The following is an 11,086-nucleotide window of genomic DNA, read 5'->3' as shown; positions in this document are numbered from 1 at the left end:
CAGGGGTCTATCGGCACCGGTCCCCGGCGTTCGAAGCACTTCCACAACAATTTACGCACAGGGATTCCCCGCGATGACGCTAACCCGGCGCACTACCCTCAGCCGATGTTAGCGCTAAGTTGGCTGGTTGGTGCCTGCCCGGGTTTACTACTGTACATACGTAGGTACCTAGCAATAAGCATCGAAGTCCCGAGATCCGGCCGCAAAACCACCTGCTCACCCAGCCTTTATACAGTCCGTTCCGCCCAAACATAATCCACCCTCCTTCACCCACGCACCTGTCTCATCGACCAGCGCGCACTCGCAAGCATGGCAAGTCCAGGCTCAACGTCAACCGCCCTCGTGCGCAAGAGGGTAGCTGCGGAAATGGAACTCATGCCTCCGCCGCCACCGACGAAGAAGATCAAGCGACCGAAACAGGTTCTCGACGAGGAGACGTACACAGATGCGCTGTCGAAGATCATCGCGCGCGACTTTTTCCCCGGGCTCCTGGAGAGCGAGACACAGCAAGAATACCTGGACGCATTAGATTCGAATGATCACCTATGGATTAAGAGCGCCGGCCGTCGCCTCAAACATGTCATGACTCCCGGTCGACAAAGGCTGAGACGACCAGTACAAAGCCAACCAGGAAGTCAGACACCAGTGGGCGCTGTAGGCGATACACCCATGTCCACCGTATCTGCTGCAACCGCGGCTTCAGAGGTGCAAGCGGCACCCGAAATCGACACGAATATGAGCCTCGGCGCATTCCAGGGAAAATACACCAGCGAAGATAACGAGAGTTTCTACAAGCTCCTGGACAAACAGAACCAGAAGAGAGCTGGGAAATACGGCTGGCTATGGAGAGGCAACAAGCTGCCGTCGAAGCAAGAGTTGAAGCAGATGGAGATCAAGGCAAAGCTGGCCGCCAACGGGCAGTCTCTAGTCGATGATGGCTTCAAGAGAGACAGGCTTGCAATCAAGGACAAGGACGACAGGCCCGCACTTCCGGACACATGGAAGGCCGATCCCAAGAACGGGCTGATGTTCAATCCGGAGAGCTTCGATGAGTCGAGAGTGGATACAGTAGCCTTGCGCTCGCAGGAGGCATCCCGCGCAGGTCCCAAGACGATTGTGTATGCGAATACGAGGATGCCTGGCCCGGCCATCGCACCCGACACGTCACGGCCGCCATCCCCGACGCTCTCGACTGTTAGAGACGCCATTGCAGGCCGCATGAGGCCTGGGTATCAGGACTCGACTTTTACCGGGGGAGACGAGACGCCCCGAGTAAATGGATACGCCTTCGTAGATGATGAGGAACCTGAGCCTGAGCCTGAGCCATTAGCTTCGGCCTTGCCTGTCATCAATTTGGGCCCTGGTGATGAGACGAAGAATCCTTTCCAGATTCAGGAGCAGGGAAAACGGGAAAGTCTGCATCATCGCATGGTGGACCGGATAGCTCAGTCGAAGCGTACATCCGCGAAGGTTGGCTTCGTAGGGAAGGTTGAGAAGACGCCGGTCCCGAAATTCCCCAACAGCCCACGAGTCACAGGAGGGCTGACGCCTGCGGCCCAACGTCTTTGGAGTCAGGTCGGTGGGGCGAACCGGGCCTCGAATAGAACCCCGTTCCCAGGGACAGTCACGCCGAAAAACAAGACTTCGGGACTGAAGAACATGACGAAGGGTTAAAGGATGTACAGATAAGTTTTGGAGAACCGTTACCACATGATACCCAATAGAATAGCAAGATTGAAGCCCTGGCTCAACGACTTTTTAGACGCCAGGCAGCCGAGATAGATCGGCTTTAATCCATTTAGCAACGAAACAATGGAAACCCCTAGGACGACTAGTGTTATTGTGATGCCTCTACAAAATAAGAGACAAGTTTCGTTGTTGTCTGTAATGCAATTAAACGGCATATGCCGTGCTGGGACCCCTGGCGATCCCTTGCCTGCCGAGGGTCCGTAGGGCTGATGCAAGAATTAATTGCATCATGGATGAGAGCTCCATCATTTTCAGAGCCGCATCCAGAAGCTCTACGACGACTCTTCCTAAATTCCTGGATTAGGCTGGCATGACAGTGGCGGCTATGGTAGTAAACCCGTCACTGTAGGTACATCTGTGGCTCAGATGGGACTCGTGGACTTCGCAATCGACCTGGCAGCGGTGCTGAGTGCGTCCCGCTCAGTCGCGTCCAAGCACATTGCCCTTAGGGCGCGCCAGGTCGATCGCTATGGGAAGACTTCAAGCATTGTCGCCGCTGTGAGGGGCCAGCAGCAGAAGCGGCCTGGTCTACATGATGAGTCTAAGGTGGCTCATGCAAGCCCTGGGAAGGGAGGGGCCTCGACTACGGCATCAGAGGCACCAGACGGGATTGACCAGCGTTTTAATACGGATAATGGAGCATGGTCGCCTGTGGACAACTCCTTACCAAGGATACAGTCACCCGGTGATGATGTGTCAGACTTGGCAGCGATCCAGGGGACGACGCGGCAGGATTCAAGCACCGCTCCGGCTTCGAGGAGCGAGGACTCCAGTCGTAAAGAAGCACAGCAACCCAAGGCCAATTCGTCCAAGTTCGAAATACCGCTGACTCAGTCTTTTGACAACCCTCCAACGCTTCATGGAATCGATGTACGGGACGGAAAACGAGGGCTTGGAAATGACAAACCCTCGACACCTCTCGAGGCTGAAGAAGCCGGACTACCCGAGGGCGTGAATTTTGAAGGGCTCTTTCGAACCAGCAGCGGGCGCAGACTCGATCCTCTTTGGAAGGGAACCAAGAGAAATGAGCGGCCCAGAAAGCCTATACCTGGCGCTGTGGATTTCGGGCACGCGCGTGCCAACAATGGGTCAACTATTCTTCAAAAGCTGAGGAATCAACAGGACGTCAAAATAACCCCGTCGCGAGGAGCGGAAGAGCCACAGCTGGACACCCAGGCAAGGCCAACACAGGCTGAAGAAGCACCTTTTCCGGCGGAGTCGATTGAGGTACAAGAGCCCAAAGCTGAGGCGAACGCAGCGGCGTCGGTATCTGGAAGCCAGGAAGTGCCCAAGACGAACATCGCAGGGCCCGAGGCGGCGTCGACTGTTCAGAAGCAAGACACCGAGCATTCTGGTCAGCGGGTGACCAAAGAAGATGCTTCAGCCATGGGCGAGATCCTAGGCACCGCCACAGTCGAGTCGAAATATGAACTCAAGGAATCCAAGGTTCCCTCATCCCGGTTCGGCCGTATTTGGAATTACAGCGGGCTGGCCGCTGGCATGTTTGCTGGGGCCGTCAGCGAGAGCTTCAGCAGAGTCACCGGAGGCGGTGGGCAAGGATCGCTGATGTTGAGCCCTGCCAATATGGAAAGGCTGGTCTCGAAGCTGTCCAAGATGAGGGGCGCTGCCCTCAAGCTAGGCCAGATGATGAGTTTTCAGGACTCGAAGATGCTACCGGCTCCCATCCAGGAGGTCCTGCAGAGGGTGCAGGACAGAGCAGATTACATGCCGCCATGGCAACGAGACCGAGTATTGGTAACGAATCTCGGCTCTGAGTGGCGTGAACTGTTTGAGGACTTCGAGGAGAAGCCCATCGCGGCCGCGTCCATTGGACAGGTCCACCGTGCGACATTGAAGGACAATGGCGCCAAAGTCGCCGTCAAAATCCAGTTCCCAGGAGTTGCTGAGTCCATCAACTCGGATCTAGACAATCTGGGCATTCTACTAGCAGCCACAAAATTGTTGCCCAAAGGCCTCTACCTCAACAAGACCATTGACAACGCGCGGACAGAGCTCGGCTGGGAGTGTGACTACGAAAGAGAAGCCAAGTGTGCAGAGAGGTACAGAAGCTTGCTAGCTACCGAAGACGATGTCTTCTCCGTTCCCAAGATCTACCCCGAGGCGTGCGGAAAACAGGTCTTGACCATGGAATTCATGGACGGCGTGGGCGTGACCCGCATAAAGTCTTTCACCCAGGAGCAAAGGGACTGGATCGGCACTCAGATCCTGCGCTTGTGCCTGCGCGAAATCACAGAGTTCCGCTTCATGCAGACAGACCCCAACTGGACCAACTTCCTCTACAACGCCGAGCAGGACAGGCTCGTACTCCTCGACTTTGGCGCGTCGAGGGAGTACCCGGACAAATTCATCACGCAGTACGTGCAGCTGCTCGCGGCTGCGTCCCGACCGGACCGCGAAGGTGTGCGCATCCTGAGCGAAGAGCTGGGATACCTGACCGGCCACGAGAGCAAGACGATGCTTGACGCGCACACCGCCTCGGTGCTGACATTGGCGGAGCCATTCCTGGAATCCGCGCCGGAGGTGTATGACTTCAGGGATCAGACGATCACGGAGAGGGTGAAGGCGCAGATTCCCGTGATGATCAAGGAGAGGCTGGCGCCGCCGCCGGAGGAGACATACAGTCTACACCGGAAGCTAAGTGGAGCATTCTTGCTCTGCGCGAGGCTGGGCAGCAGAGTCAGGTGCAGGGAAATGTTTGAGCAAAGCTTGGCCAAATCGGGGATGCGCGACCAGCATGTGTAGCAGGATCTGCTGTACATTTAGAGATGACCCACGACAAGGCAGAGATGAACCTCGTGGTCTCGCTCTGGAGACATGGCGATTAGCATAGACGACGGTGTTAGAGCCCCCACTCAAAAGCCAATTTAGAACATGGAAATCGCTATCTGCCGGGCCTGAAGAATTGCGGGAACATATATCGTTGTAAACGGGTATGGTTGCCTCAGAGCCAGGCCTACTCCCGTGCTCTTCTTTCCATAGGCATTGCCTTTTTCTCTTTGCCCGCGACCTTCTTCCTCTTCTTCTCGATCGCCTTCTCCCTCTGCTTCTCGGACAAGGCAGAGAACTGCTCCGTCAGCAGTTGCTTCTTCTGCTCCGACTTCTTCAGGTAGAATGGCTTCGATTTCTTGCCCTCCTTGACAAGCTCCTTCTCGCGCCGCCTGTGCTCCTCCACCAAGGCCCTCTCCTTGTCCTTCTTCTCCCTGGCCTTCTTCCTGCTCTCCATCGACATGTAGGCGCGCTGCAGCTGCTCCTTCTCGGCCGGGGTCTTGGCCTTCTTGATCGCGCCCTTGAGCTTGCGCAGCTCGTCCTCGCGGTATTCGTCCAGGAAGGCGTAGGCCTTGCGGACGTGGTCCTCGTCCGCCTTGGTCTTGACGGACTGGCCCGTCACGAGCGGGTCGAAGCGTGGGTCCCGGTACTGGACCTTCTTCACGGGGATGATCTCGCGCTTGCGTGAGACGGGCCGCTTGGACGACACCTCCTGCGGCGCGTGCTTGCTGCTGCGGGAGGGCGGCTTCTCCTTCTTGGGGGCTTGCTCTCTCGGTTTGGGAGCGTCGTCCTCTTCTTCTGGGCCATCGTCGTCGGAGGGGTCGCCCTTCTTCTTCCGGCGCCCTGACTGGGAAAGCTTGGCTTGGGCTTTGGCCAGCGTCCCAAATGAAATTTTCGAGGCATCAACAGAAGCGCCTTGTTCCTCATCCTCATCTTCCTCAGATGAGTTGTTTCCATCCTAGATTCTAGTCAGGCACATGTATGTGAATGAGGAGGCCCAGATTGACTTACAGATCCGTCGGAACTCTCGCTGTCCGAACTAGGCCCTGACCCCGACTCGCTCTCTTGGACATCCTCTTCACTAGGTGCACTGTCGCTCATCTCATCACGGCTATCCAGGTCAGGTTCTGGCTCGGCTCTCGCCCTGACTCGTCTTTGCAAGTCGGCCTGAGGAAGCTTCCGTTTTCTCGATTCCATTGTATCAATTTGAGATTTCGGGTTCGGCAGACAATCTGTGTTTGTGGTTGTAGCTGAAATGGTTTGAGATGAGAAGCAAGATTTTGGTGGGTTGAGGTCAACGGCTAAGTCGTTGTACCTGAGAATGGTGGTAGATAGCGTTGGCTGCGAAGTACCGCTACTGCTAATTTCTTTATCGATAAGCCACAGCACCAGTGGTGAATTTCAGACTCTCACTCTCACTCGAGTCGTGCCCTCTTTCATTCTCTTCCTTCCTTCATCACCTTCTTAATAGCATCATCTTCTGGAGTTTTGTGCACCACCGTTTCTGCGATATCCCCCCCCCTCTCAATTTTGTAAATACCGTCTCTTTATTTCGACATATGCGGTTGGGCTTTCATTTTCTCCTTCTGGAAATCCAGGACGCTTTCCAGTGGGGCCGAACGGAAAGGGGACAGCAGTTCGAGGTGCACATCACGAGCCTCTAAGCCAATGTTGTCGAGGTGGAATGTCTTAGTCTACAGGCTATCTCTTGCGGAATCCATCACCAAGTGTTTTCCCCCAGTTCCTGCCCCTCCTTCGACTTCGGGCAGTCATCACGGTCAATCATCAAGACGTAACCTGCGGCAACTGCGTTTCCAATCAACAGCAAGGCCCTCCCGCAACCAAGTGGCTACAAACTCGTGCCCATCTCCCTCACCTATTTCCAACGCGACACATGCTGTAGATTCAGCCATGGGCAAGAAGAAGGATAAGAAACGCGCCCGAGAAGCTGCGGCTGCGGCCGCGGCCTCCCAAAGTCGCACGTCTGAAGGGGCGCCAGCAGTGAGCAGCGTCTCGCAACCAGACCAACCCATGGCTCCTTTTCCAGGCTCTACTCAAGGCCACCATCAAGGCACACCTTCCCCTTTCAACCAGTCATGGACTGCCGTAAACGCAGCCATGATGGCAAATGGCATTGCTAGCGGCCCAGGTTATCCAATGCCGCAGGCAATGAATGGACTTCAGAACTTCAGCATGCCCATCCTGCAGCCCAACTTGTTCCAAAACCAGCATTTTCTCAATATGTACGGGATGGGCATGGGCATGGGCATGGGCATGGGAAACGTGGCATTTAGTACAATGCAACCGAACATGTTCCCTGGCCAGCCTCCCGCGCCTGCTTTTGGCCAATACGAACTGGCTCAAACTGGAATGGGCGCACATGGGCATGAGGCTTTGCGCGACGAAGACATCAGCTCAGCAAGACCTCGCCGCAAGTCCCAAAGAGCGGCCGCAGCAGCAGCCAATGTGGCCATTGCCAACGAAATTGCCAATGGCCCCTCGACAGCTTCACCTAGGAGCAACAGCAGGAACGGGCGCGCAGCTATCACAGCACCAAGCAACGCCTCGGGCGGCGTGCCGAACCCAACGCCCTCGTATCTGGCCCGCGCGTCCTTCCTCCCCCAGCGGCGGGCCGAGCCGGGCCCCCTCCTGGTGGTGATCGACCTGAACGGGACGATCCTTTTCCGGCCGGACCGGAGGAAGTCGCACAGCTTCCGGCGGCGGCCGCACGCGGACACGTTCGTCAGCTACTGCGTCGAGACCTTCTGGGTCGTCTTCTGGAGCTCCGCGAGGCCGGAGAACGTCCGCCGCATGGTCGAGACGCTCGTGAGCCCGGAGCAGCAGGATAAGGTCGTGGCCGTCTGGGGCCGCGACCGGTTCGGCCTGACGCCCGAGGACTACAACGCGCGCACGCAGTGCTACAAGCGGCTCACGGCGCTGTGGGACGACCCCGTGGTCAAGGACAGCTTCCCCGCGGACAGGCCCGGGTACGAGGGCAAGTGTTGGGACCAGGGGAACACGGTGCTTATCGACGACTCGGTGGAGAAGGCGAGGAGCGAGCCGCATAATGCGATTACGATCCCCGAGTTCACGGGCGACATGAATGAGTCGTTGGATATTCTGCCCAAGGTACATGACTATTTGAACGAATTGTGCTTCCAAGAGGATGTCAGCACATACGGTCGGGCTAATCCATTCAAGATGGCGTAAGAGGACATGCTCCGCAGAGGCATGGTGACCCATAGGAGCTAAGAATGAACGAGTCTTATCAGTAAGACTGTGTATCTTCGCAATGAACGCTGGGGGTATCCGCCACCGATTCAAGAGGTCATACAGACAATGGTTTTGGCTTTCAATTCATGTACTTTCTATTCATGGGGAGCTAGCTTGCGCTGTGTCAAGGCACAGACGATCAACAGATAGAGTATAGGAGAGCTCGAGGCCTAGTGGTATTGGTATCTCGACCCCGAAGTCATGGTAATTAATCGTACGGCCTCCCCTTCGTATTTTCCGAGCGTCAAATCGTAAAACAGCAAGTAGTTTACTTGAAGACCTTGCCGTCAGCGTGCTTGTACTCCTTGCCGTTGTGGACGATGGGCTTGTCCCAGGTCCACTGGGCCTCGAGGTAGGCCCGGTGCTCGGGGTTGGTGGGGTCGAGCTTCTCGAACTCGTAGCTCTCGTAGTCGGGAGCGACGTCAAAGACGGGCAGATGCTCCTGGCCACGGATGACAAAGGCACCCTCGATGACGGAGTCGTTGTTCTCTCCGTAGACGGAAGCGCAGCCGAACAGGTACTTTCGGGAGGCCTCTAGACGGGTGTTGAAGCCACCAATCAGGTTGTTGGACATGAAGGTGAGGGTGAGCTCGTCGTTGTACTTGTACTTGACCTTCCAGATGGAGTACTCGTCGAACTTGACGTTCTCCCAGAACCACTTCAGGGACTCGGCCTCATCGTGGTTCGAATAGTACCGCTTCCACTCATCAAGAGCGAAGGTGGCACGGGGCAGGGCCTCGAGAGGGTGCTTGGGCTTGGGAGCAGGTGCATCCTCCTCAGCAGCCTTGGGCGCCTCCTTCTTGGGTGCGGCCTCCTTCTTGGGCTGCTCAGGCTTCTTGGGGGCGACGTTGGTGAGCTTGGGGGTGTCGAGGAGCTCGAACTTGGGCGCAACGGCGGAGTAGATGGGCTGGTTGTAGACGGTCTCGTACCACCGGGAGACGTTGGGGTTCTCCTGGCGCCACTTCTTGTCGAAGAAGAACTCGAAACCGCGGGCAATGGTGCCGACGGCGAAGAGGTCAGCCAGCGTGATACGCTCGCCAACCAGGTAGGTGTTGTGCTTGAGGTGCTCCTCGACAGTAGCGATGGCCTTCGCAGCGTCCTTGGAGGCCTCATCGACGGACTTCTTGTTGTAGGGGTCACGGCCGATCAGGGGGCGGTACCACTTGCCCAGGGTGGGGAGGACCTCGGTCTGGTATATTGATTAGCAGGCGCGCTGGGCATAGGGCGGAGGATGTATGCATACGTTGAAGTAGCTGGCCCACTTCAGAATAGAGGCATAGTCCTGCTTGGTCTTGCCCAGCAGTGTGGTCTTCTCGTTCTGAGACTGTTCAGGGGGTCAGCGTCGTTGTCTCATGAGCGGGGAGGTAGAAGCTCCGGCGGAGTAGCAGCATACTGTGACTGTGTAGAGTTAGCCAACATGTCTCCTCGCAGAATTATCAAGAGTGAACAGATGAGCGGCGGGAAAATGCGATCAGATATTGTGTATCAACAGAGAAGTTATCCTTCTTCAGACAGGGATAACTGTATAATTTTGAAGGTGTAATCATCATTGTGCATGTGGGAGAAATCTGCTCTAGGAAGCGAGCGGGGTCAGAGGGCTCGACCTACTGTAGATGGCAATGGCCACGCACTCGTACAGAACGTAACCATCCTCGCCCTCAAAGGTAGGGACCTTGCCCAGCTTGTTGAGCTTCAGGTACTCGGGGGTGGGCTTGGTAGTGTCGACCTCGACGATGTCGAGCTGGAGGTCGTTGGCCTTCGCAACGGCGCGGATCGCCGTGCTCCGGGGGTTGTTCTGAGAAGATTGTTTTAGTATGAAATTCAGTCTCAACTTTCGTGAAATGCTCACGGAAGCCTTACCTCATACGTGTACAGCTTGCCGAAAGCCATTGTTGCGAATCTGTCGTCTGCACAATTACGGGTTGGTGGTTGAGTCAAAGAAGGAGGGGTTGGTCGCTGGCTCGACTTTTAAGAAATTTTGCGTTCGCTGGATTGCGGGCTTTCAGGCAGTAACCGCCTTAGCAACTTGGCTCAAGGTCGAGGTAGTTGATTGGCTGGATGGCCAAGTGTGGGGCCAGGGGAGGAAGCGCTGGGCAGGCAACTCTGAAAATGCTTCCCACCTCTGGCGAGCGGATGCGCCCGTCAACGATCCAGCACACAAAGCGCGTGGCAACCAACGACACAGTGGTCATGAGGAGATAGCAGCACGGCGACAATGGCATCTCTACGACCGACCTTCGCCCTGAGAGGTCGGTGTCAGTCTTCGGCGCCGCAATGGCAGCAACTTCGGCGGATGTTACAGGGCCTGCAGCTAAGCCACAAGGCCAGCAGTGCGAGGCTGCTGTCCACGACGACCTCGGGCGCCGACGATACCATCACCCCCGATGAATTCGCAGCTATGAGCATGGGACGGGTCCGTGCTGCCCTACAAGACATGGACAGGCGGAACCAGACACCGGGCAGCAGCGAGCTGCGGATGCCTCCACACGCTCGAGCCCTACCGATATCGCCGTCGTACTTCTCGCGACAGGCCGATTTCAACGACAGCTACCTCACACTACAGAAGTTGATGCGGCAATATGCCCATCTGCCGACCGTGCCGGCAGACCAGGTGGAGAAAGCGGCTTTCAGGACGCTGAAGGATTTCCGCTTGTCGGCTGGCGAAGACGTCAGGGCGGCCGAGTATGCGAAGGCCATGAAGCTGGTTAGGCGGCTGCACAAGATTCACCCGTCACTGGCACCGGAGAGCGTCAAAGAGGCTGTTGGGAAGTTCAAGCGGAACATCAACCCACACACCAACATTGCCAAGCCAATTGAAATCGACAGATTCGGCAGGGCACTGGGCGTGGGACGAAGGAAGACGTCGACGGCACGCGCGTGGGTGGTAGAAGGCACTGGCGAGGTTCTCATCAACGGGAAATCGCTGGCAGATGCATTCGGCCGCGTGCACGACCGAGAGAGCGCCATGTGGCCGCTGAAGGCTTCGCAGCGCGTGGACAAGTACAATGTGTGGGCGCTCGTCGACGGCGGTGGCACGACCGGGCAAGCAGAGGCACTCACTCTCGCTGTTGCCAAAGCTCTCCTGGCACATGAGCCGGCGCTCAAGCCGGTGCTTCGCCGAGGTAAGTGGACACATACGCGAACATTCTGGTCTCAGGCAGTAGTGATGCTGACATACTATCTAGCTGGCGTCGTAACTCGGGATCGCAGGACCGTGGAGAGAAAGAAGCACGGCCACCTCAAGGCAAGGAAGAAGCCTGCCTGGGTCAAGCGTTAA

General features: G+C 56.6%; 6 protein-coding genes across 6 annotated transcripts; 4 read left to right on the top strand and 2 right to left on the bottom strand.

The window, feature by feature from the left end:
• Positions 1-309: 309 nt before the first annotated feature.
• INS49_005159 (uncharacterized protein) lies at positions 310-1,674 on the top strand (the record flags this gene model as incomplete). Its single annotated transcript, XM_043165946.1, has 1 exon — positions 310-1,674. One exon carries the CDS (start codon positions 310-312, stop codon positions 1,672-1,674), a length of 1,365 nt encoding a protein of 454 aa, XP_043017423.1.
• A 441-nt stretch (positions 1,675-2,115) lies between these two features.
• On the top strand, positions 2,116-4,512 carry INS49_005158 (uncharacterized protein; the record flags this gene model as incomplete). The annotated part of the gene is made up of 1 exon (XM_043165945.1): positions 2,116-4,512. The coding sequence occupies one exon, from the start codon at positions 2,116-2,118 to the stop codon at positions 4,510-4,512; it is 2,397 nt and encodes a 798-aa protein (XP_043017422.1).
• A 211-nt stretch (positions 4,513-4,723) lies between these two features.
• Positions 4,724-5,733, bottom strand: INS49_005157 (uncharacterized protein; the record flags this gene model as incomplete). The annotated part of the gene is made up of 2 exons (XM_043165944.1): positions 4,724-5,494; positions 5,548-5,733. The coding sequence occupies 2 exons, from the start codon at positions 5,731-5,733 to the stop codon at positions 4,724-4,726; spliced, it is 957 nt and encodes a 318-aa protein (XP_043017421.1).
• A 714-nt stretch (positions 5,734-6,447) lies between these two features.
• INS49_005156 (uncharacterized protein) lies at positions 6,448-7,746 on the top strand (the record flags this gene model as incomplete). Its single annotated transcript, XM_043165943.1, has 1 exon — positions 6,448-7,746. One exon carries the CDS (start codon positions 6,448-6,450, stop codon positions 7,744-7,746), a length of 1,299 nt encoding a protein of 432 aa, XP_043017420.1.
• A 331-nt stretch (positions 7,747-8,077) lies between these two features.
• INS49_005155 (uncharacterized protein) lies at positions 8,078-9,699 on the bottom strand (the record flags this gene model as incomplete). The annotated part of the gene is made up of 5 exons (XM_043165942.1): positions 8,078-8,998; positions 9,053-9,133; positions 9,323-9,330; positions 9,418-9,604; positions 9,670-9,699. 5 exons carry the CDS (start codon positions 9,697-9,699, stop codon positions 8,078-8,080), a joined length of 1,227 nt encoding a protein of 408 aa, XP_043017419.1.
• A 325-nt stretch (positions 9,700-10,024) lies between these two features.
• INS49_005154 (uncharacterized protein) lies at positions 10,025-11,086 on the top strand (the record flags this gene model as incomplete). Its single annotated transcript, XM_043165941.1, has 2 exons — positions 10,025-10,931; positions 10,995-11,086. The coding sequence occupies 2 exons, from the start codon at positions 10,025-10,027 to the stop codon at positions 11,084-11,086; spliced, it is 999 nt and encodes a 332-aa protein (XP_043017418.1).

Source organism: Diaporthe citri (assembly GCF_014595645.1).
Source record: "Diaporthe citri strain NFHF-8-4 chromosome Unknown scaffold_15, whole genome shotgun sequence".
In the NCBI taxonomy this organism is placed as follows: Eukaryota; Fungi; Ascomycota; class Sordariomycetes; order Diaporthales; family Diaporthaceae; genus Diaporthe; species Diaporthe citri.
The sequence above is the reverse complement of the archived record's forward strand: the minus strand, read 5'-3'. Positions and strand labels throughout refer to the sequence as shown.